The sequence below is a fragment of the Canis lupus genome, chromosome 26 (assembly GCF_011100685.1).
Source record: "Canis lupus familiaris isolate Mischka breed German Shepherd chromosome 26, alternate assembly UU_Cfam_GSD_1.0, whole genome shotgun sequence".
In the NCBI taxonomy this organism is placed as follows: domain Eukaryota; kingdom Metazoa; phylum Chordata; class Mammalia; order Carnivora; family Canidae; genus Canis; species Canis lupus.
Window position 1 is genome coordinate 27,778,105 of NC_049247.1, and position 25,673 is coordinate 27,803,777.

The 25,673-nt window shown below is 38.7% G+C and overlaps 1 protein-coding gene and 1 non-coding gene across 2 annotated transcripts in view; one reads left to right on the plus strand and one right to left on the minus strand.

Moving 5' to 3' along the window:
- Positions 1-260: 260 nt before the first annotated feature.
- LOC607647 (sodium/glucose cotransporter 1-like) overlaps positions 261-25,673 on the plus strand; it is a 56,808-nt gene continuing 31,395 nt past the window's right edge. The window contains 10 exon segments of the mRNA XM_038574509.1: positions 261-268; positions 589-683; positions 686-696; positions 5,741-5,845; positions 7,506-7,565; positions 16,307-16,411; positions 18,241-18,346; positions 19,378-19,458; positions 24,314-24,484; positions 24,487-24,536. Coding sequence (XP_038430437.1) covers positions 261-268; positions 589-683; positions 686-696; positions 5,741-5,845; positions 7,506-7,565; positions 16,307-16,411; positions 18,241-18,346; positions 19,378-19,458; positions 24,314-24,484; positions 24,487-24,536 — 792 coding nt within the window.
- On the minus strand, positions 24,039-24,145 carry LOC119866267. Its single transcript, XR_005379589.1, has one exon. It is a non-coding gene; the product is annotated as a U6 spliceosomal RNA (small nuclear RNA).

The following is a 25,673-nucleotide window of genomic DNA, read 5'->3' on the forward strand; positions in this document are numbered from 1 at the left end:
CTTTGGCTTAGGGCTTTATGATGGGAGGGACCCCATTATAATGCAGATACCTTAGATGACAGAAACAGTTCTGTCAACCAGCTGTCATCCTTAGGTCCTTCTGGTCCCAGGCAATCTAGGCAATCTGCAGGATTGTCTTTCATTCACCTCAGGGTTGGGGAATCAGAGCTGGGAGCCTGAGGAAATAGGAGTTGGATGTGTTGGAAGGACACCTTAGTAACGGCAGACTGACTGCTGTCCTGGAAGATGATGCTAGGCGCATGTTCAGGTCTGCCATTCCCGACTGATCCATACATTCACTTATCTCCCAGAATCTGCTGGAGACTCTGGCACTGATTAACTAGTTGGGGAAAAACTAAAGCAACATTATTTTCCCAAGAGTGTAGAGAAATGGAAATGTCCATGCAATCAGAGCTGAAAGAAACTGTAGTCTCCAGCCAGGCAGCCATGAGCCTTCATTGTAACTCAGTAGGTAGGTGCTTCTACTCCTAAAAAGAAAGAAGGGGAGGATGGATTTAGGGATCTCTGCTAAAGAGATTTACCCATAAGTGAAGGTGATGGTTTGAGAGATCTGTATCTTTGGAGCAGTTTATTTCTTGTTTTCCTTTGTTTGTTTGTTTTTAAGGCTATCCTGTCAAGCGGCCGTGGGACAGTAGAAGACTTCTTCCTGGCTGGCCGCAGCCTAGATGGTGGCCGGTGAGTAAGCCTTGCATGTGGCAATCCACTCGGGGGGCCACATGTTAACTTGTCTGTTACTTTAATGTAGAAGTCTTATACCCAGAATAATTTGAAGTTGCTAAATCTGCAAAATCATTCCGTTCGAGTTTGCCTAGCTCTGAAGTAGTTTCTTACTGACATGTTTCCACTCAACTCTGTTTATTTCACTAATCATTTATTAGGTGTTTCATATGTACAAAGCATTGTTCTAGGGTTCCAGGATACAGGTTGGAAATAGACAGTTTTACCCTCTGGAAGCACACAAGCTAGAGTGGGAGTTAGATGTGTATCCAGCAAATTATAGCATTAATGATGCAGTCCAGTGAGTCTGGCGGGAGGTACACGGGCCAGATACAGATGATAGGTAAACTCAGGCTTGCTGGGTGAAGGTGGTGCAAGACTGGAAAGGTCTTACAGAGACAGGGTTGTTCAAGCAGGATTTGGAGGTGGAATGGGTGTTTGGCAGGTAGAGTATAAGGGTGTTCCAGGCAGAGGGAAGAGAATATGCCAAGGCTTAGCAGTGTGGAACAGCATGATGCTGGAAACATTTTTTGTCTTTCATGTATTAAATAATGTATTCTTATTCAGAATGATTTCATCCAAGAGAAGTGCCTCAAAACTCCCACAGCAGGAGAACCAGCTGGCTGTGCATGACCCTATACCCATGATGGAGTGGGTAGGGGTGCCTCAAGGAGGAGGAGGATGTAAGTAACCAGCAGGGCCCAAGGTCTGAGGACCCAAGTCAAGACTGAGCCAGGGCTGCTTTATAACTTATTATGTTAAAATGTGCATGTTTTTCCTGCATAGGAGTATAAGGTACATTTGGAGCATTGTGTAAGAAGCAGGCCCTATTCACCAATATTCTTTGCCCTCAAACATTAATCAGTCTTATGGCAAACATTGGTCTTTCACACTGGGGTAACACTTCAAAGAGAGAAGTCTTGTCTCACGAGGAGAAAGCACCTTTATTCAAAGGGATGAGGAAAGTACACTTATTAACTCTGATGGATCCAACAACCTAGCAGAAATGGCTTTGCCTCTTAGCTGGGAGATTTGGGGAAAAGTGGTTTCCTGATGTTAACTCTCTGAGTTATACTAGAATCTTTCTTTCTTTCTTTCTTTCTTTCTTTCTTTCTTTCTTTCTTTCTTTCTTTCTTTCTTTCTTCTTTCTTTCTTTCTTTCTTTCTTTTCTTTTCTTTTTTCTTTTCTTTTCTTTTCTTTTTTTTTTAAACCTGGTTTAGAAAGAGATTGAATGCTGCAAAGAAATATTTGCAACGTGCCTCTCCCTTAGTTTATTTTTCTGCAGCTGATTCTAACAACACAATCTCTTCCTGGGCTGTGAGACACCCAGTCTTTTGCCTGAGACTCTTAGGCCTTGTGGTCATGTTTTACGTACCCAGAAAAATGGCAACCTGCTTCCCATGTTATTTTGTGTCAGTTACACAACTGACACTTGTAATGGTTTTCAGGAGACGGCCTCCCAATGTTTATGTATGTTATGATTTATTAATTTCTTTGCTGTGACTTCTCTTTTCATTGTTTGGATTGTTGCCTAATGAACAAAATATATTACAGTATTATTAAAGGAAATTGTAGTAAAAGAATGATTTTTGCCACTCTGATTTTGTTAATATTTTTATTCAATTAGCAGATATCTGATGGATACCAGTTGCTCTTGTCAAGGGCCTTCCACATAAGTTATTCTTTTCTTTCTTTCCTTTTTTTTTCCTTTTTTCTTTATTTGTACATGGCCTATTCTTGTGGCCAGCTGGCTTGGCCGTAGTGAATCTCTGAAATGCTCAGTCCTCCCTCCCTTCCTGTTTTGTCACCTTGCTCCCCTCCTTTCCAGTTGCCTCCCCAGCTGCTCATGGGCAGTCTTCCTAACTGGCTCTCTTCCATATCCCTTGCTTAACACTGGAGGTCCCTAGGGCTTGCGCCTGGCCAGCTCTCTCCAATTAGACTCACACACGTGGCAACTCACCTAGCTCATGGCATTGAATACCAGTTACATGCTAACAAATTTCAGTTCTCTCCCGTGAACTCCCAGACTCACTTGTGACACCGGCACTATTCAACACCTGCACTTGATAGGTCTATCAGGGATCTCAAAGTGAACAAGCCCCAGAGGGAGCTCTGGACCTTCCTCCCTAAATCTACTCCTCCCACCATCTTCCCTATCTCCTGAATAGCAAGCCCAACCTTCTAGTTGTTCTGGCTGAACAAACATGGAGTCTAGTTAGACACTTTAGTCTCTCTTATACCCAACATCCTATCCATCAGGAAGTCCTGTGACTCAATCTAAAGAATATATTTCAAATCTGACCACTTCCCATCAACTCTGCCTCTAGGTTTGGGCTGTTCTTATATCTCTCACCTGGATTAATTATAACAGCCTCTTGGGCTCCCTCTTTCTACCTTGGCTCTTTTTTTTTTTCTTAAGATTTTATTTATTTATTCATGATAGACACAGAGAGAGAGAGAGAGGCAGAGACACAGGCAGAGGGAGAAGCAGGCTCCATGCAGGGAGCCCGACGTGGGACTTGATCCCGGGTCTCCAGGATCACGCCCTGGGCCAAAGGCAGGTGCTAAACCACTGCACCATCCAGGGATCCCTACCCTGGCTCTTCTATATCCAATCTCAGCAGAGCAGCTAAAGGGAGCCTATTAAAACACAAGCCAAACCATGTCACTTTTCTGCTTAGAGCCCTCGGGGGGCTCCCATGTCACCCAGAATGAAAGCTCCACTTCTTACGATGGTGCATATTAGGGCACAGCGAATCTGCATCTTATTACCTCTCTGACTTTGCCTCTCAGGATGCCTGTCCCCAGCTCTATCCAGTGTCCTTGAAAACCCAGCAGTGCTTCTGCCTCAGGGCCTTTGCCCCTGCTGCTCTATCCAGATGGAGCATTCTCCCCAGAATCTCCTTGGCTTGCCCCTCCACTTCTTCTGGTCTTCCTCAGTTCTTCTCTTAGAGTCTACTCTGACCACTCAATTTCCCAGTACTTCCTATCTACTTTCCCACCTTTTTTTTTTTTTAACTCTATAGTACTTATCCCTGTCTATTACGCTATAAAATAATCCTTGGAGCACCTGGGTACTTCAGTCGGTTAAGTATCCAATTCTTGGCTTAGATCATGATCTCAGGGTCCTAGGATCGAGCCCTGCATTGGGCTTAGTGGGGCATCTGCTTGAGATTCTTTTCACTTCTCTCTCTCCCTTCTCCCTCACTCCTCCCTGCACTCAGACAAACCTTCTCTCTCTCTCTGTCTCTCTCTCTCTCTCATAAATAAATAAATAAATAAATAAATAAATAAATAAATATCTTTAAAATAATTTCCTAATTTATTTTGTTTATTCTTTTTTCCCCAAAACAATGTTAGCTTCATGAAGGCAGGGATTTTCATCTATTTTACTCACTAATATATCCCTAATATCTAGAAAAGTGCCTGGACATAGTTGGCAATCAACATTTATTGGTAGTTATTGAATTAATGAAGGATGCCTTTTAAACCTACCTTTTAATTTAATAATGTGCTAGTATCTTCCAACATCTATATAAACATAAATAGGGGGATTTATTTTATATTTATATACAATCACATAGTGTTATATCATATGGACATTTCACCATTTATGCATCATATTGTTGGGCAATTTAGACTGTATATAACTTTTCACTGTTATGGTAAATATAGTGAACGTTCTTAATAATAGAAATAACTAGTATTACTTGAGTACTTACTATGTGCCACTTCTAAGACTTTTATTGCCTTACAGTTGTCACTGTTAAGGTATTTGGTGTCAGTATGTTTTCTATTATGTCTTATTAGTGCATTTTACCTTTTACAGTTATAAAAAAAATCTTTGTTTAATGCCTTTGGTCTTGAATGCTACTTTTTCTTACGTTGGTATTGTTAATGCTGGGGTGTCTGGTGTTTCTACCTAAAGAGGTTTGTTATTTGCAGCCTCTCTTGATAATTTGGTTTTAAATATGTCTCATATCAAAAGCATAATAGTTGGATTTTGGTTTTGAATGGAGTGGCTATCTCTACTCAACTGAAAAGCTGTTATTGGTTTAGGAGGGATTTTGCTCATTTAAATACCTCTAGGATTTTTTCTTCTGAAAGTAACAGATGTTGATTGTAAAAAACCCAAAAGTTACAGTCTAAGTATAGAACTTGAAATTTTCTCCTCATTCCATCTCTATAACTATCATTCCAGAAATATTTTGTTATATGTGTATGTGTATATATATATATATATATGTGTGTGTGTGTGTGTGTGTGTGTGTGTGTGTGTAGCCAGGATCACTCCCATGCATATATCTGCACAAGTGTAAGGTGCACAAATAAAATTTTAATGAGATTATACATACTGCCTACCGTATTGTTTAATGAAAAGCTCCTTTATTCTTTCTGCATTCTACATTGTATTTCAGCATATTCATGTACCTTAGTATTTTAACCAATGTCTTATACCTAATCAGTTAAATTGTTGATATTTTTAAATTATTTGGAACAATGGTGAAATCACCATCTGCTAATATTTCTGCAGTAGGGAATGGCAAGGAAGTCAGTGGGGCAGGTGAAGGGTGGCCCCATAAGAACAGCCATCCTGCTCTTTTGACTTTCTCCCTCCTCACTGAGCTTGTAACTTATGGTTAGGGTTTGGGTAGCAGAAACACAAATGAGGGGACTCCTGGGTGGCTCAGTGGTTGAGCATCTTCCTTCTGTTCAGGTCGTGATCCCGGGTCTGGAGATTGAGTCCTGCATCAGACTCCCTGAGAGGAGCCTGCTTCTCCCTCTGCCTGTGTCTCTGTCTCTTTCTGTGTGTCTCTCGTGAATAAATAAATAAATAAAATATTTTTTTAAATAAAACAAAAAAGAAACACAAATGGGAATTCTGCCCAGGGAATAATCCTTTTTGAGAAAATGTGAAAATCAGTTTGAGTTTACATTTGTGAAAATGATTTCTTGGAGTTGGTCTGAGAGTTCTGATAGGTGATCACCTTTTGGTTTTCAGATAGGTGCCTCTCTTTTTGCCTCAAATATTGGCAACGGCCACTTTATGGGCCTGGCTGGAATAGGAGCAATGTCAGGGATTGCAGTTGCGGCCTTTGAGTAGAACGTAAGTAATACCTCATACGGCCACCAACCTCCCTCTCTACCCATTGTCCCAATAAAACTCACACACATAAAAACAGTGGTTGAGCATCTGCCTTTGGCTCAGTTTGTAATCCTGGGATCAAGTCCTGCATCTGGCTCCCCATGGGAGCTTCTTCCTCTGTCTATGTTTCTGCCTCTCTCTTTGTGTCTCTGGTGAAAAAATAAATAAACCCTTAAAAAACAAAACAAAACAAACAAACAAAAAAAAAACCTGCTTCCAGGGCAGCCCCGGTGGCGCAGCGGTTTAGCGCCGCCTGCAGCCCGGGGTTTGATCCTGGGGACCCTGCATCGAGTCCCACGTCGGGCTCCCTGCATGGAGCCTGCTTCTCCCTCTGCCTGTGCCTCTGTCTGTCTCTCTCTCTCTCTGTGTCTCTATGGATAAATAAATAAATAAAATCTTTTAAAAAAAAACTGCTTCCAACCTCCAGTCAATACTGAAGACTTCTGAAGAAGTCATGGAAGAAAGGAAGCAAGTCTTTGATTTCTCAAAAAGATGGTGTCAGTTTTCATTGTTCTTAGTTATTGAAGTTAATGAAGAAACAGAGAATGTTTACATTTTAAGGGCCATACAAATGCAGTGAACAAAGAACTCTTAGGAGACTAATCAGGTAGGGAAAAGAGAAAAGATCATGTTAACATTTAAATATACGTTCACATAGACATTTGTGCTTAGGTATACATACAGATATATATAATTATATGTGTGTTCGTGTAGACACAGATATATATATACATATATGTGTCTATATGTACACGTATGCGTGTGTGTATATATATATGTATATATGTATATATTTGCAGTATGTATTGAAAATGGGATCAACTGAGCTCTTCAAGATATTTAACTAATTATAACAAAACTCCGAATTGACCTCCTAAGAATACCAGGTTTCAACTATAAAACTTATGAAATGGATTATTTATTTAATCTGTGGGATATATTTACTATAGGACATGGAATTTGTTCACTATGTAAGTTCATTATAAGTGAATTTATAAGTATTGGGCTTATTAATTTATCTCCATATAAATCAGCTGACTTTTCTGGATAAATCAGAAAGCTCCCTACTTTCTGAGTCTTGTCTTTCTACAAAAATAAAGGATACTTCTAACAGAGTCAACTTCAAACCTACAAGATGCCCTGATTTTTGCCACAACATACCTCTCATAATTTACTAGCATTGGCTTTATATATTCAGCTTGCCTTACCCCTTCTTTGTAGGAAAGCCAGAGCCAAATTTATTACTTAATTTCAATAACTTCCATGAAATTTTGGTAAAGCTTCTCCCTTATTTCTCTGAATGGTTTCTGACTTTTTTAAACTATCTTTTATATATAACCCACCTTTACTCCAATTTGGAAATAGGCAAACAAATTAAAAATAAATTCTCTGAAAACTGGCTCAGTTAACCCCTCAAAATTGAGAATGCACTCTTTCATAAGCAAAGATCCAATGCCTGTAAGTAGTTTGTTTCACTGAAAGGTGTGCACTTGGGCTGTTGTTTGTAAGGTTCCCCAGTATTGATCTATTTGTTAGTCTTAAAACAGATAGTCACTGAGATTGCATCTCATTTAAGAGCATGGCCTAGATGGGACCCTAATGTAATTCTTCTTGGATTCAGGTTCCATTTCTGCTCTGTGTTCTTGGCTGGATATTTTCTCCTATTTACATTAAGACTGGGGTGAGTGTCCATTATCAGGTAATCTCTATAATATTTTTTCTTACAAATATTGCATGTGTACATAAAAACATCCTGGAGGACAAGTTAAATTTCTCAATCTTTTGATCCTTGTACTGACTTCCCTAAATCCTGAGAAATGCCTGAAATGACATCATTCTATGTTAGGTACACAGATGCCAATAATTGCCCACTGTTTTACTCCAGGCCTAATTCAAGGGTCCACTTTTTATTTTATTTTTTTAATAAATTTATTTTTTATTGGTGTTCAATTTGTCAACATATAGAATAACACCCAGTGCTCATCCCGTCAAGTGCCCACCTCAGTGCCCATCACCCAGTCACCCCCACCCCCCGCCCACCTCCCCTTCCACCACCCCTAGTTCATTTCCCAGAGTTAGGAGTCTTTCATGTTCTGTCTCCTTTTCTGATATTTCCCACTTATTTTTTTTCTCCATTCCAAGGTCCACTTTTTAAAGCTTTTATAGAAAATGTTTTAAAACTTTATCTAAAAATAAGACCCAAATAAATGAAAAGAACAAATATGTTAATGACTAGAGGACAATATCCTAAAAATGTTATTTCTTTCCAAATTGGTCTGGGCTTGGAATGAAATTCCAAACAAAACCCAAACAGGATTTTTTAGGAACTTGGCTGATTCTAAAATGTATGTAAGAGATAAGGGGACAAAGATGTGTCAGTGTCCAGCTGAGAGACACAGAGACCATCTAGGCTGCATATCTGTGAAGATATGTGGACTGACATCAACATGGTGGAATAAAAGCTTTCTACCATCTTCCCTCAAAGAACACCAATTTAGACAATCACCCATAGATAAGAGGGCTTTTGTGGAAGTCCAGAAGTCCACTGGAGAAGTTCTAGCACATTCTTGGAGAAAAAGAAAATCCAAAATTGGATGTATTGAAGAGGGTGAGAGGAACAATTTCAGTGTACCTATGTTACCCTTCCCCCAAGGTGGCATAGCTTACTGCCAAGAGAGATGTTCTCAGCCTGAGATTTCTCCCACAGGGGAAATTGAGAGCATAGGAGTAGATGCCCAGCTATCCAGTTGCACTGGAGTCAGCCAAGAAAACCCACTTCTTTCTCACTCCATCCAGAATATAGAGAGGTATGCTGTACATTGAGGGTGGGGGAGGAGGAGGATAGGGAATGGCTGAGAAAACAGTGACCAGGGCTCTCAGATGGCATCAGAAAGACACAGATCCTACTTTGCAAACTTATCAGGAAGCATGCTAGTGAGCCACTGGGGTCTCCTCACCTACAGATCCCCCCAGTTGGCCCAAGGGCACTTCAACATGTCACACACCTCACCCACATACACCTACATCTGTGGCTAGCTCCTTTTGTGCACCCCAGATGGTGTAAAGAGCAAGTCTTTTTTTTTCTGCAGAAAGTTAGTGAGCATTCACAGAAAACCAGACTGACTCTGTGGAATTGGGAGAAAGCATAAAACCTTGAGCATTCAGCAATGCCCTAGGAAAAGCTAGCAAAAGAGAGGCTGTCAGAACTTGGCCTGGCTTGCAGGATCAGGAAAAGATATATAATCTTAAAAATTCCCACCAAAAAGAGAACAGGAAGTGTGGAGCAGGTATATTCACAAAAATGTTCTGAGAAAACCTCAGAATTTCTGGCAAGGCTTACAGAAGGTATTTCTCTCCAAAAGCCAGTCAATAAAGATGAGGAGATGACTGCTTTCTCAAATACAAAGACAGTAATACAAAATTTGAGGAACATGAAAAATCAAGAAAACATGGCACCACCAGAGGAATACAGTTTTCTCATAACCAACTCCAAGGAATTGGAGATCTGAGATTTATTTGATAAATAATGCAAAATGGTTGAAGGAAGCTTAGTTAGCTACAAGAAAACACAGAAAGATGATTCAATAAAATAAGGAAAACAATACATGAAGAAATGAGAAATTTAACACAGAGATAGAAATCATGAAAATCAATTCCAGGATGGGAGAATACAATGACTGAAATGAAAAGTGTAATACAGAGCATAAATAGCAGACTGGAGCAAGCAAAGAATCTATGAAGTAGAAGACAGGTCATTGGAAATTATTTAATGAAAAGAGTTGTGAAAGCCTACAAGACTGTAAGATACCATTACGATGCAAAACCCACACATTATTGGGCTCCTAGAAGGAAAAGTGAGGGCAAAAGGAACAGAAATCTTATTTAAAGAAATAATGACTGAGAACTTCCACAATTGGTGTGGGAAGGGGGGGAAGATTTGAATATCCAAGGACATGAAGATCATAGCCCCCCCCCCAATTTCAATCCAAAACTATATTCTCCAAGACACATTATAATAAAATTGTCTAAACACGAAGAGAAAATTTTAAAATTAAAAATTAAAAAAGAGAAAAATCCTTACATACAAGGGAACCCCCATAATGCTATCTGCAGATTTCTTAGCAGAATCCTTGTAGGTCAGGAGAGAGTGGGATATGTTCAAAGTGATGAAAGAAAAAAAAAAAACTACCAATCAAGTATACCTTATATGATAAAGTTGTCCTTCAGAAATGAAGGAGAGATAAAGACTTTCCCAAACAATAGATGAAGGAGTTTATCACCACTAAAGCTGTCTTACAAGAAATGCTGAAAGGAGTTCTTCAAGCTGAAATGGAAGGGTGCTAACTAGTAACATGAAAACATATGAAAATAAACAATGGCCTGATAAAGACAAGTATATAGTCAAATTCAGAGTAGTCTAATACTGTAAAATAGTGGTATGTTAGTCACTTAAATCCAGTTTTTTTTTATTTTTTTTAAATCCAGTTTAAAGGTTAAAAAACAAAAGTATTAAAAATAACTATAGCTACAATTATTTGCTAATAGATAAAAAATATAAAAAGAAGTAAATTATGACATCAAAAATGTAAAATGCTGGGCAAGGGAGTAAAAGGATACAGTTTTTGTATGTGATCAAAGCTATCACCTTAAAATAGACTGTTATATATATGAGAAGTTTTATGTAAACGCCATAGTAACCAAAAAGCAAAAAGTTACAGTAGATATACAAAAGATAAATGGGAAATGAAAGCATACTGCTAAGGAAAATCATCAATTCACAAAGGAAGACAGCAAGAGAGGAAGGAAAGTAACAAGAGAATCACAAAACTACCAGAAAACAATTAAGATGGCATTAGTAAGCCCTTATGTGTTAATAATTACTTTAAATATAAATGAATTAAATTATCCAACCAAAAGGCATAGAATGGCTAAATGGATTTTAAAATTAGCATGGTGACTGTCATTGACAATACTGTATTATATACTTAAAAGCTGCTAAGAGAGTAAATCTCGAAAGTTCTCAGTATTAAAAAAAGGTAATTACATGAGGTGATGGAGATATTAACTAACTTAACTGTGATAATCATTTCACAAGTATATTTGTATCAAATTGTGTTGGACACCCTAAAATTAGTGTTATATACCATTATAGATCCATAAAACTGGAAAAAAGAAATGAAATATATGTAAAAAAGCAAAATCATTAGAATAGCAAAGATACTCCTATCAAAGAAAAATAAGAAGGATTTGCCTTGCCAAATATCAAGACTTACTACAAAGCTATAGTAATCAAGACAGTATGATATGGACACAAGGATAAAAACATTGACAAGTGGAAGAGGAAAATAACCCAGAAACATTCATATATATGGACACTTGATTTACGACATCAGTAGTACTGCAGATCACTGAGGAAAGGAAGGTCAATTGATTATCATATGAAAAAAATCAAATTGGATGTCTGTTCTACACAAAAATAATTTTAGGTTGATTAAAGACTTAAATAGGAAAGGTAAAAGATTTTAAACTTCATAAGAAAGTATACGATATCTTTTATGTCCTTGAGATTGAGAAAGATTTTAAAGTAAGATAGAAAAAGCTCAAATCCCTGGCTGACCACCAATGTATACGTGCATGCATGAGAACCAAAAAAAAGGCAGAAACTACAGGGAACTCTGCTCTGTGGAGACAGAACTAGACCTGTTAGATCTGTGACTTTATAGTGCCTAGGACTGAGTACCTTCCACAGCCCACACAATGTAGGCAGTAGATAGCAGAAAGCTTACTCAGAAGAGAGAACATAGGGCTGACAAAATAACAGGAAATTTCTGTGGGAGCTCCAAAAACAAGGATACCAAAGAAAGGATTAACCTTCAAATCTGAGTATAAATTCTGCACAAAACCTTAACTGACTACCAGACCACTCAAGTGCAGGGAAAACCTCTAGACTGGGCTAAGCAGCAGCTAAAAGTGTAAAGAAAACAACCAGAGACATCAGCTGCTACATACTGAAGGGTGAGGGCAGAAGGTGGGGTGGCATGAAAGATGTTGCAGTTTGAGTCCAGGCAAGGCAATTGCCTACGAAAACAAGAAACAGCAATCCTCAGAACAAAACAGATTCTAGAATGCAGCATCATGGGATCAATGATGGCCAGTCTGCACAAGAATTATTAAACTTACAAAGAAATGGAAATATAAATGTGACCCACACTCCAAAAGGAAAAGTGATAAATAGAAACAGACTCTGACAAGGCCCAGATGTTTATTTAACAAACAAAAGACTTCAAACCTACAACTATGAATATATTCAAAGAAGTAAAAGAAAGTGTAATACTAATGAATAAGCAAAGAGGGTCTCTCAACAGAGAAACTGAAACTATAGAAAATATCCAAATGGAAATTCTGGAGTTGAAAAGCACAGTAGCTAAAATGAAAAATTCACAAGAGGAACTCAACAGCACAGACAAGATGGCAAACAAGAGAGTCAGTGAACATAAGTATAATAGGAGTTAACTAGGAGAACAAAAGGGAACAGAAGGGAAAATTTTTGAAGAAAAAGGAAGAAAACCTCAGAGACCTATGATACAATATCGAACAGTCCAACATGCATGTACTTAGTATCCCAGAAAGAAGAGAGAGAGGCAGAAAAAATTTTTTGAAGAATAACTGAAAATATCCCCAAGTTTCATGGAAAATGTTAATGTACCAATGTAAAAAGCTTAACAAATACCAATAAACACACAAACAGCTACACTTAAGTTTACATCATACTCAAACTGCTAAAAGCAAAGATAAGAAATTTTGAAAGACGTAAAAGAAAACACATTATATGCAGGGGAGGAATGATACAGTTAATGGATGACATTTCATCAGATACAATGGAGGCCAGAAAACATTTGAATGACATATTCAAATGCTGAAAGGAAGAAAAATCTATCAACCAAGAATTCCATATCCAGCAAAAGTACTCTTCAAAAATGTAGATGAAATGTATATAAATTTCAAATCATTTGTACACCTAAAACTAATATAAGGTTATATGTCAATGTTACCTTAATTTTTGATTGTTGCCAAAAAAAGGTGATGAAGGAGGGAAAGATTTTTCAACTAGGACACAAAAAACATAAATTATCCACAGAGGAAGAAATTGATAGGACTTCAAAATAAAACTTTTAACTTTAACTCTATGAAAGATATTTTTAAGAAAATGAAAAGGCAAGCTAGAGACTGGGTGGGGGGAATATTTAGAACATATTTACAATAAAAGACATATCCACAATGTATATTTTGTTTTAAAAAAAAACTCCCAAATTTCAGTAACAAGTTTGAACAGCTGTTTCACCAGAGAGAAGAGACAAGTGGCAAATAATCATGTGAAAAGATGTTCACTACAATTGATCATTGGGAAAATACTACACCAGATAAAATACCACTGAGAGCCATAAGAATGGCTAAGAGGAGAAGCACTGATACTAGGGAGAGCTGGAGAGGGGGTGGGGCAACTGGGACTCATGCGTTTCTCAAGGGAATGCAGAATGGCATAGCCATGTCAGAGAGGACAGGTTGGCAGTCTCTTCACAAATTAAACCTGACCACCCAGCCAGTATTTCCCTAGATCTAGATTTTTACCTAAGCCCCAGAGAAATGAGGACATACATCCACACAGAAATTTGTACATGAAGCTTCATAGCAGTCATGTTCCTACTAGCCAAATCTAGAAACACATCATCTCAATTGCGCTCCAAGAGTAGATAAACGGTACATGATGTGGTACCAAGCAGCACTAAAAAAGAGTCCTGGAACCATGTGTCTGAGTCTTAAGAAAATCAGGCCAGTGAAGGAAGCAGGCCATTAAAAAAAGTACATAGCATATGATTTTGTTTATTTAAAATTCTAGAAAAATCAAATCTGTGGGAACAGCTAATACTGGTTGTCTGAGACCAAGGAGGGAGTGGAGGCCTTGACCGTGAATCCTTAGGAGCTCTGTGGGGGGTGTTAGGAATGCTTAATATTTCGAGTATGGTGGTGATTACATATAACTATACATTTTTCCCAAGCTCATCAAACTTTACACTTAAAATAGGAGAATTTCACTGAATAGAGCTACCCCACAACCCAGCAATTACACTACTAGGTATTAAAGAATACAAATGTTGTGATCTGAAGGGGTACCTGTACCCCAATGTTTATAGCAGCAGTGTCCACAATAGCCAAACTATGGCAAGAGCCCAGACACCCATCAAAGATAAATGGATGAAGACGGTGTGAGGTATACATATATATATATAGGATATATAGATGTAGATATATACACAACACACAGTGGAATATTACTCAGTCATCAAAAAGGATGAAATCCTACCATTTACATCAACATGGATGGAACTGGAGGATATTATGCTGAGTGAAATGAGTCAATCAGAGAAAGACAATTATGTGGTTTCACTCATACGTGGAATTTAAGGAGCAAACAGGACCATAGGAGAACCAAAGAATAAAATAAGATGAAATCAGAGAGAGAGAGAGAGAGAGAAACCATGAGAGACTCTTAACCATGGGAATCCAACTGAGGGTTGCTAGAGAGGAGATGGGTGGGGGGCATCAGGTAACTGGGTGATGGACTTTAGGGAGGGCATGTGATGTAATGAGCATGGGTGTTATATGCAACTGATGAATTACTGACCTCTGCCTTTGAAACTAATGATACACTATAAGTTAACTAATTGAATTTAAATAAAATAAGTTTTAAAAACTAAAAATTTTAAATATTTGTAGAGGCATTAAAAATGTGAAAGGTGGGATGCCTGGGTGGCTCAGTCAGCTAAGCATCTACCTTCAGCTCAGGTCATGCTCTGAGTTCTGGGATCAAGCTCCCTGCTCAGCAAGGAATCTGTCCTCTGCCTGCCATTCCCCTGCTTGTGCTCACACATGCTTTCTTTTTTTTTTTTAATTTTTATTTATTTATGATAGTCACAGAGAGAGAGAGAGAGAGGCAGAGACATAGGCAGAGGGAGAAGCAGGCTCCATGCACCGGGAGCCCGATGTGGGATTCGATCCCGGGTCTCCAGGATCGCGCCCCGGGCCAAAGGCAGGCGCTAAACCACTGCGCCACCCAGGGATCCCTCACACATGCTTTCTCACCCTCTCTCAAATAAATAAATAAAATCTTATTTTAAAATGTGAAAGGCTTGTCATGCAGCCTAGCATCTGCAATGGTGAAGCCATAGCCCAGGAAAATTACCTTGGATTGTGATTATATTTTGGGATAAGATCTTTTAAAAAGTAATTAAGTTAAAAGGAGGTCATTAAGGTAGGCCTTCATCCAGTAGAACCTTATAAGAAGAGAAAATTTGGACAGAGACATGTATAGAGGCAAAAGGATAGGAAGACACAAGGAGATGACAGCCTTCAGTAAGCCAAGGACAGTGGCCTGGAATGGATTTTTCCTTCACAGGTCCCAGAAGGAACCAAGCCTGCTGACACTTTGAACTTCCAGCCTCCAGAACTGTAACACGGTAGCATTTCTATTGCTTAAGCCCCTTGGTCTGTTGCACTCTGGGACAGCAGCCCTAGCAAACAAATTCAATTATTAGCAAGTGTAAAAGAGTTTAGAATGTCACTGAGAAAGAGCCATATGTGGCAGTATATGATTAAAGACCAAACAGAAAGTGAAAATATTAAAGCCACAGGTGTTTAGGAGAAGACACGTGGTCCCTGTGAAATTTGTAGATAAGCTTTCATAAAACAGATGGAATCTGACGTAGAACTTAAAATAGACACATGTGAGCAGCTGGACAAGAGTCCATGAGGATATTCAGGACAGAAGATGGGACAGTATACATTTAGCTCTTACTTGTTCACCTACCATGAGCCAGGATCCAGGAATCTAACTAACAGAGGCGCACTTCCTGTGGCAGGGTGCCCACAGCCTGAGACAATGGAAGTCAAAATGAACAGGATTGTTGGGGACAGCCAACACGTGCACAAGAGCATGGGTACTGAAGACCAGATCGGAGAGCTGTCGAGTCAAGTTCTGTCTCTCCTGAGCACTTGTTATATTTATAGTATGTGATAAGGCATTTGATTTTGCTCTGCAATTATTTCATTAAGGTGATTTATCATCATTAGACTGGTTCAGTTAGCCACATTTCCTTCTACATTTAGGAAATTACACAGGAAGCTGGGTTCCAGGCTTCTTGAAGGCAGCACTATTGCTTCTCCTTTCTTATTTTCCCCATACTAACAAGTGCCATGGAATGCAAAGCCAGAGTGGGTGACCCTGCTGCACCTTATATACCTGGGCCGCTCCGGCCATCGGCTATGTCTCTGTGACAACCAGCATATTGTGCACAAGGCACATCCTTGCAGGTGTGCCTCTTCTGGCACTCTGTCTGGTGGTGACTTCTCTTATTGCTTGTGCAGGTGATGAAGATGCCAGAATATTTGAGGAAGAGGTTTGGTGGCTTTCTGATCCAGCTCCTCCCTGCTATTCTATACTTATCCCTCTATATCTTCAATAAGATCTTGGTGAGTTGTGTAAAAGCCAGCCCAGAAAACAAAACAAAAGACAACAAAAATTCAGTAGGCGGGACAGTTCTAGATTGGTCTCAGCAGTTCACTCTGAGGCCCCATAAGTTACTTCTGGCCTCTACTGTCTAAACGAGAGTAGAGAAAAAATAACTCAATAATACTTTCCAAAAAAAAAAAAAAAAAGGGCGGAGGCATCTTATTTGTGTCCCAAGCCTAGGTTACAGGTCCCTCCTTTGTATTTCTAGAGAACCATGGGCTTACCTGTGTCATGCCATTAGATGATGTCACTCCTCTGATTAAAATAGTACAGGAGTTTTCTACTATCCTTAGAAGAAAACCTAAGCCCCTTATTATGATCTGTAAGGATGGCCTCCTCCCTTGTTCTCAGCAGGCTTTGACCACACTGCCTGCCTTATTGTTTCTCAAACCTAGCGAGCTCGTTCCCACTTGAAGCCCTTGACACTTGCCTTATGCTGTGTCTGGAATGTTCTTTCCAGAACATTATTTGCTTTTCAAATATCACCTCCTTGGAGAGGCCTTTGATGAGTATGCCCATCAATCTCTCTTCTATTACTGGGTTTTAAATTTTTCTTTGTAATATTTGTTACCATGTGAGAGGAATTTATCCATTTCCTTGCTTATTATCTGTCTCCTCCACTTCAGAGCAGGCTTCTCAAGGCCCAAGGCCTCGCCTGGCTTATTCACTACATTACCCACTGTGCTGAGAAAATGATCAGCATTTAAGGCACTTCATAAATGGTTTTGGGTTTTGTTTTTGTTTTTAGTGACCAAATGAGTGTCACTTACCACACTGCATAGAAATTGCCTATTTAGTCTCTGTCACTAAATATAAGGTCCCTGAGGACAACAGCTGAGTCTTAGTAACTCTTGTGTCTTTTATTTTTTTTTTTTAAATTTTTATTTATTTATGATAGTCACAGAGAGAGAAAGAGAGAGAGGCAGAGACATAGGCAGAGGGAGAAGCAGGCTCCATGCACCGGGAGCCCGACGTGGGATTCGATCCCGGGTCTCCAGGATCGCGCCCTGGGCCAAAGGCAGGCGCCAAACCGCTGCGCCACCCAGGGATCCCCCTCTTGTGTCTTTTAAACTCTGTTGAGTATCTACTATGTTGTTGCTCAGTAAACATCTGGTGAATAAATGGATAGATGAATGTTGGGAGGATCTCTGCCATTATAACCCTGCTTTGGAGACCACAATAACAGAATAAGAGACCAGCTGGCTGAATGATGTGCACATGCTTTAAAGTCAGTACCACCTAAGCCAAGGATCAACAAATCTGGCCTGCAGGCCAGTCAGCCTAGTGTTCTCCTTTGTATTGTCCATGAACTAAGACTGGTTTTTTACAGACTTTAATGGTTGTGAAAAATAGAGACAGTATGTGGCCTGCAAAGCCTACAGTATTTACCATCTGGTCTTTTAAAGAAAAAGCTTGCCAGCCCCTGATGTGCTATCCCCTTTACCTTTTCCCAATGGCAGAACTGTAGAAATGGCTCTCTCTGAGCACATCCCTGCTCCAAGTTTCCAGGGAGAAAGAGGCCAACTTTTTATGAACTGAATTAATTGGATTAACCCAAACCCTGAAGGTGCTAATCTTGCTGAACTCATGGGGCACAAACCTTTTTGCCCAACAGAACTTGGGTAGACCTCAGTCCATGTCTATTAGTGATAGAGTGGATGTGCTAACTATAGACCACTTCCTGCAGATGGCTTTAGGGTCTTTACGATGTTGCTGTTGAATGAGCTGGAAATGCAAATGCAGCCTGTCACCTTTTACTCATTTCAGGTAGAGATCTGTACTGATACAGATAAATGGATGAAATGGTGCCATGTTCATGAGACTGGTTTTGGGTTTAGATGTCTACCTGGCCACCATAGTCTTGCTGACAATTACTGGCATTTATACCATCACAGGTGAGGTTACTGTAATCACACATATATTTATATTGGCACAAAAGTTCTTCTCATAGTGGAGTGCTAGTAGACATTTAGGCAGGAGTCTCCAGATTTTGCATTTTCCCTAAGTCTATAGATCACATTACTAGGCCCAAAGGGGTGGAACAGTGAAAATAATTGTGGCAGGGTGCCTAAGTGGTGTCCTACCTCTAGAAATCAGGTCAGGCCAGTGGAAGGCTTTCTAAGGACACTGGCGAGGATGGCAGTGATCATGTTTGGGGTGGGCCAAGGCCTGACACTGCATACTGCTAGCTAATAGCATAGAAACAGAAAAGGAATGAGGAAGAGGCAGCAGCTTCAGGCATCTTGGTCACCTGGTAACCTGGGCAAGCCATCAGATGGGATCTTCTATGTAAGCGGTCCTGTCCAAGAGGCTCTGCCTAGATTTTGAGAGTAGGGGCTCTCGTCACTTGTTTTTTCTAGTCACAGTGCAAATCTTGGACACTGTTGAGTGTCCCTGGCAGTTCATCACTGTCTGAATGGGGAGAAACAGAGTGGGGAGTGGAATGCACTCAGTCGGTGACTGTCAATGCACCAGGGAGTGGGAGCGGAGGTTTCTCCCCAGGGGACATTTGGTAATGTCTGGAGACATTTTTATTTGTCACAACTGGGCTAACTACTTGCATGGAGCAGAAAACAGCCAGAGATGCTGCTAACCATTGCTTCCAAACTGAGATTTTGTGATTAAAGATGTACTTTTTTGTTTAGGAAAACTACCAGCTTTTCATTCATCAAAAAATGGGAAGTAAAGGGAAATTGGGATACAGAAGGGCAAGATAAGAATCCAGCAAAAGATCATGAGGTATATTAAAGAGAGAAAACAGTATGTACAAAGACTAAACATTGTATTGTAAGACCTACTGACTTACAGGTACAAAAGATGTGAATGGAGCAATCTGGGAGGAAGCAAGCATGTAGAATAAGGATACAGAAGTGACTTTCAACAGTCTCAAATGTGGTTTTTGTTTCTCTTTCTCCTCTCTATTCAGGTGGTTTTGCAGCTGTGGTTTACACTGATATCTTACATGCTATTGTTATGGTTCTGGGATCAATCTTGGTAATGGGCTTTGGTAAGTCAATCTTGGCAGACTGGACACCATGAATGGAATCTTTGAGTCTGATTGTTGCCTAGGACCACTTCAGGACCTTCATCTCACCAATGAAAAGACTGAGGCCCTCAGAACCCAAGAGCATTGTCTCAGATCATCTGAAAAGTTGAGGGCAGGCAGAGGGGGAAATTCTGCTCACTTTGAAAGACAGAAGAGTCAAGAAATAGGAGTGGCAATGATAAACTCTAGTCCTTTGGGACAGTGTCAAGTGGCCTGCCACTCTCATCCCCATCTCTATGCCTCTGTCAGTGCTCTTCCTCTCTAGTTAGAAGCCCCTTTCCTTTTCATTCACACAGTTAAATCCACCCATCAAGGTCAACAGAAGGCACTTCCACCCTCTGCCAAAAGTGTGGTTTTATATTTATTCCATCTACATGTCTTTTTTTCTGTGGACTCACATCACTACTACATATGACTTAATATTTTTGTGATACATACCCTGATTGTTCATTGATTGTATCACATAAATAACTCATACCTCCCAGCTCCAAAACTTCTCAAAAACTAAAACCATTGTATCCTGAGGCACATAATAGTTGCTTACTACTATTAAGTAGTAAGAATGAAAATGGTAGCTAATATGAATCAAGTATCATGTACTACCAGGTAGCCATTTATCCATATTTGCTTCATTTAATCACCATAGCCACCATGATGCATAACTGCAATGGTTATCTCCATTTTACAGATGAGGAAACTGAGTTATTCAGTTAAGTAACTTGCTCATGAGACACACCAAGAGCAGAACTCATAGCTGAGTCTCTAAACACCAAAGCCCAATATGTGAACTAACATATTACAACACCTGTAATGGCAAGTACACTTACTTAAAATGGAAGATTCCTTCCACTAGGATAATGACCTTAGTGATAATAACCTTAGTGAGGTTGGTGTTATGAACTGCTCCACGGGTCAGAGATTAGTCTTACATAAATCTAGAAGGAACAATTGTTGGCTCGGATATTGAAAATTTATTGAAATAATATGTGAATACAGTTGAAGGACTATGGCTCCATAGAGCATGTTGTTGAGCCCCACTGAATGAGAAATTATAGAATCAATCAGAGTCACATAATCCTCAGTCTCACCATTTAGTAAGCATTAGTGTGCCATCAAGTGCACTCAGTGCTATATTACTGGAACACAAAATACATGTCAGGCATGAGTCAAGGAATTTTTTAATAAGCTGGGAACCAACGACTAATTTGAGTGACAAAACTCTATAAAACACACTAAGACATTATGTTTAATGTTTATTAGTATTAAATATCAACATTTTTTCAACCTGCCAAGTTCACCTCAATAGTTGCAAATGACATCCAATTAAACTTTTGCAGCAGGTGGAATATTCCATTTAATGTTAGCAACTCTACCTCTAAATGATTATATATTCTTTACTGTTAGACTGAATGTTTGTCTGCCCCCACCAAAAATTCACATGTTGAAATCCTAACCCCCAATTCTGATGGTATCCGGAGGTGGGACCTTTGGGAAGTGATTAGGTCTTGAGGGCAGAGTGCTCATGGATGGCATTAGTACTCTTATAAAAGAGACTCCAGAGAACCCCTTCACTTTTCCCACCATTTGAGGACACAGTGAGAAGATGGCTACCTGTGAGCCAAGAAGGAGATCCTCACTAGACACCCACTCAAACAGCACTTGATCTCAGACTTCCTAGCCTCCAGAACTGTGGGAAGTAAGTATTTGTAGTTTATAAGTCACCCAATCTATGGTATTTTGTGATAGTAGCCCAAACAGACTGATATTTTCTGAGAAAAGTAATGAGATTTTTAAAATTGGAGCATTCATGCTCTTTTGGTAAGTAAACTATGTTAAAGTCATGGAATGATGGTTTTCTTTTCAAAATATACAAGAACTTGTACATCCAAATGAGTGTTGTTGTAACTAGTCACCATGAGACCCCCCCCCCATGTATATACAATTGCAATTTTTTATTTTTTATTTTTAGGTAAACAAAACAAAAATGTATGCAGTAAAATACTCATTGCCCTCAGTTTCTCAGTTGAACTCCCCAAAGACAACCAGTATTAAGAGTTTCATGCATATCCTTCCAGAGATATTCTTCATATATACAATCATTTTTTAATCTATGAAATAGGTATATAGATAGAAACAAAACAAAATTTGTGGCCTGTTTTTCCACTTATGGTACTAAACCTTGGGCAAATTTCTATGTCTGTGAATAGAGATCTACTACGTCTTTTTGGTTGTGTACTTGTAATAAACTTTATTGAAAAGTGCACAAGTCAAAGTGTGTAGCTAGATGAACTATCACCAAGTGAACACACTCTGGTAACAAGCATCCAGGTCAAGAAAATACCTTTTTGTTTCCTCACTTTCCAAACTTTATACCTTTTGTATATTTTTCTTGACTTAGTACACTGGCCAGCGCCACTGGTACAGTGTTGAATAGAAGTAGAGATAACAGGCATCCTTGTCTCATTCCCAGTTTAGCGGGGAAACTTTGGATATTTCACCATTAAATAAATTATTTGCTGTCAATTTTTTGTAGATACTCTTTGCCAGACTAACAAGTTCGCTTCTATTCCTAGTTTGCTATAATTGTTTATCATGAACAAGTTTTGAAATGTAGCAAGTATTTTTTCCACTTCTACTGAAAAAGGTATATTATTTTTCTCCTTCATCCTTTTAACACAGTGAATTATATTGACTTGGTTTTGAATGTTAACTCCATCTTGCATTCCTGGAATAAACCCAGCTTGTTGAGGAATACCCCAAATTTTTCTCCAAAGTAGGTGTATTAACTTATAGTCTCAGAAATATATGTGAGAATATGTGTCCCCTAAATTTTCAGCCAAAAATTGATGTTTTAAGACTTTCTAAAAATTTGCCAAATAGGTAAAAAATAAAGTATCTCATTCTTGTTTTAATTGGAAGTTTACAGACTGGTGAGGTGGAATATAATTTCATACACTTGGTGGCCATTTGTAGTTCCTCTTTTGTGAATGACACATTCATATCCTCTACCATATTTTTTCTGAGTAGTTTCCTTTGCTTGTTGGTGTATAGGAGTTCTTTATACATGACACAAATCTCTTCTTTTAGTCTGACAAATTTTTAACTTGATTTCAGTCATATAAATTTTAGATCAAATTTATCAAGCATCCTTTCCTTTTTTTGTATCTTGTCTAAGAATGTGCTCCCTAACTCAAGTTCATAAAAATATTCTGGGATTTTTTTTTTCTGTTAACTTTGTACTTTTGTATTTTACCTTTTTTAAACCCACATGAAATTCATTTGTAGAAGTGCCATGAGGTGTCTTATTCATTTTATAATCAGACAGTATTCTTTCATTGACTAATTTTGACTTCAAATGATTCTGAATGCATTTCAAAAATCAAGTCTATATCAAAGGAACATGATTTACTATGCCAAAATAAAAGGGCTTAAGTTAAGTAACTGGAATTATGGGTGTTTTGTGCCTTTTAAAAAATATTTTTCTTTAGGGACACCTGGGTGGCTCGGTTGGTTGACTCCTGATTTTGGCTCAGGTCATGATCTCAGAGTCCTAGGATCAAACCTTGTGCCAGGCTCCACGGTCAGCAGGGAGTCTGCTTGAGATTCTTTCTCTTCCTCTGATCCTTCCCCACTCACGCTCTCTCTAAATAGGTAAATCTTTTAAAAACTACTTTGTATTTAATGTTAAGATTGTATAACACTTAGGATATTGAGAGATAAATGCCATAGACTATGAGGAAATTTTCAAGTATGACGTTTTATAAATATTTTATTGGCATTGCAGGAAAGTGAATATTAACTTTTATTTTAACCAAGATTATTTAGAGAGCTTGTGATAGCACTTTAGTTCAAAGCCAATATAAGACACTTGACAGGATGAGCACTGGGTGTTATTCTGTATGTTGGTAAATTGAACACCAATAAAAAATTAATTTATTAAAAAAACATTAAAAATTATAAAAAATTAAAAAATAAAAAAATAATATAAGCAAATAAGTACCTTCCTGGCTCATGTAAGTAAAAATTCCAGGGGCACACTACTTTCTGTTGATGATTAGATCCAGGTTCTGAATGAACCAGGTAGATAAGAGAGCTTAAAATTGTCATACTAGCTTAGAACCTGAAAGAAAGGAAGCTGGATTCTTTGGTTTCTCTAAGCACTAGACTCCTGGAACAGATTCCAATTAGCCCGTATCCATTCCTGACACACCAGTTGTTGCCCATGGGTCAGAGAGCATTGGCCAGGCTTAGGGCACACACCAGATTGGACTGGTGGACAGTTTGACGAGGCCCACCTAAGCCACACAGTATGGCATTCAAGTAGGAAGAGGGACTCTGCTTCTAGAAGTGAGAGGAGGGGTGTGGACACACAACCACCAACGTCCACTATACTTTTGTTTCTCTTCGGAAGACATGATGTCTTTTCTTTTTGTTGTCGTTGTTTGTTTTTGTTTTGTTTTGGTTTTGTTTGTTTTGATAGAAAGGATCAAATCTTTATTTTATTCTTTTAAAGATTTTATTTTCTTTATTTTTTTAAATTTAAAAATATGGAATGTTTCATGAATTTTCATGTCATCCTTGTGCAGAGACCATGCTAATCTTCTCTGTATCATTCCAATTTTAGTATATGTATTGCCAAAGCAAGCACAAGATGATGTCTTTTCTTAGGCACATATAGTCTTGACTATTGTTTAGTCCATTGTGCTTTTTATACTAGGTACAGACAATGAAACTGGGCCTCACTTAATAATCTTGGGTCTTCAAACATGTATTACTGTGTAGTTTAAGGTACTGATAAATTTTATGATGTTTTAAGCCTTTCAGGAAGTGGGAGGATACAAGGAGCTACTGTATAAATACCCAGGCAGTAAGCCAAACCTAATCCATGAAGGAAATTGGACTGCCAAGCCAGAATGTTTTTTGTCTCACCTGGATTTTTTCCATATCTTCTTTCCATATCCCATCACTGGAGACTTCCCATGGCCTGGAATGTCTTTGGCATCCCTACCTTCTCCTTGTACTACTGGTGTACTGATCAGGTAACTAGACATGGTACAGTTGTAGCAACTGCATTGGAAGCTGGTGGTTCTCAGTACATTCCAGACTTTCCCAGTCTCTTTTTTTCTTTCTTTCTTTCTTTTTTTTAATAATAAATTTCTGTTTTATTGGTGTTCAATTTACCAACATACAGAATAACACCCAGTGCTCATCCCGTCAAGTGCCCCCCTCAGTGCCCATCACCCATTCACTCCCACCCTCCCCCCGCCCTCCTCCCCTTCCATCACCCCTAGTTCGTTTCCCAGAGTTAGGAGTCTTTATGTTCTGTCTCCCTTTCTGATATTTCCCACACATTTCTTCTCCCTTCCCTTATATTCCCTTTCACTATTATATTCCCCAAATGAATGAGAACATACAATGTTTGTCCTTCTCCAATTGACTTACTTCACTCAGCATAATACCCTCCAGTTCCATCCACGTTGAAGCAAATGGTAGGTATTTGTCCAGTCTCTCCAACCACAGGCAACAGTCAGCCTGTCTGCGCTCAGTGATCAGGTGTCCTTTCTAGGCTTTATTTATTGCATAAAGAATTTGATAAGAAATTCTGTTTAAAAGGAATTAACAGGTTAAATCTGTTAAAAGGAACTCACAGCCCCATCTATAACACATCAGGTATTTCTTTTTTTATTATTATTTTTAACTATCACTATCTATAAAACACAATCCTTTTGGGCATGAAAAATATGTCAGTTCTCCCCAACTGAGTCTATAAATTAAATGTAACCAACCAGTATTTCAATTGTATTTTTTAAGGACTTAAACTTATTCTAAAAATTATATACCTCACTATTGATGGTAGATCATTAAATTAATTGTGAAATATATGGTACAAAGGCAATAAAAAATAAAAAGGAAGTACATCTATACACAATAATATGGATGATCTTCCATCTTGATGCCAAACTAAAGAAGCTAGACACATAAGGCTAGGAACTGCATGATTACATTTTAAAAGTTAACCACAGGCAATGCTAACTTATGTCATTTAGGAATACACAGTAAGTGGCAAAAAAAAATATAAAGAAAAGCAAGAAAGGAATAAAATAATCACGAACGCAGTCATTTCTGGAGCAAGGGAAGGGGTTCAGATAAAAAAAATTCAATGTGTCAGCAGTATT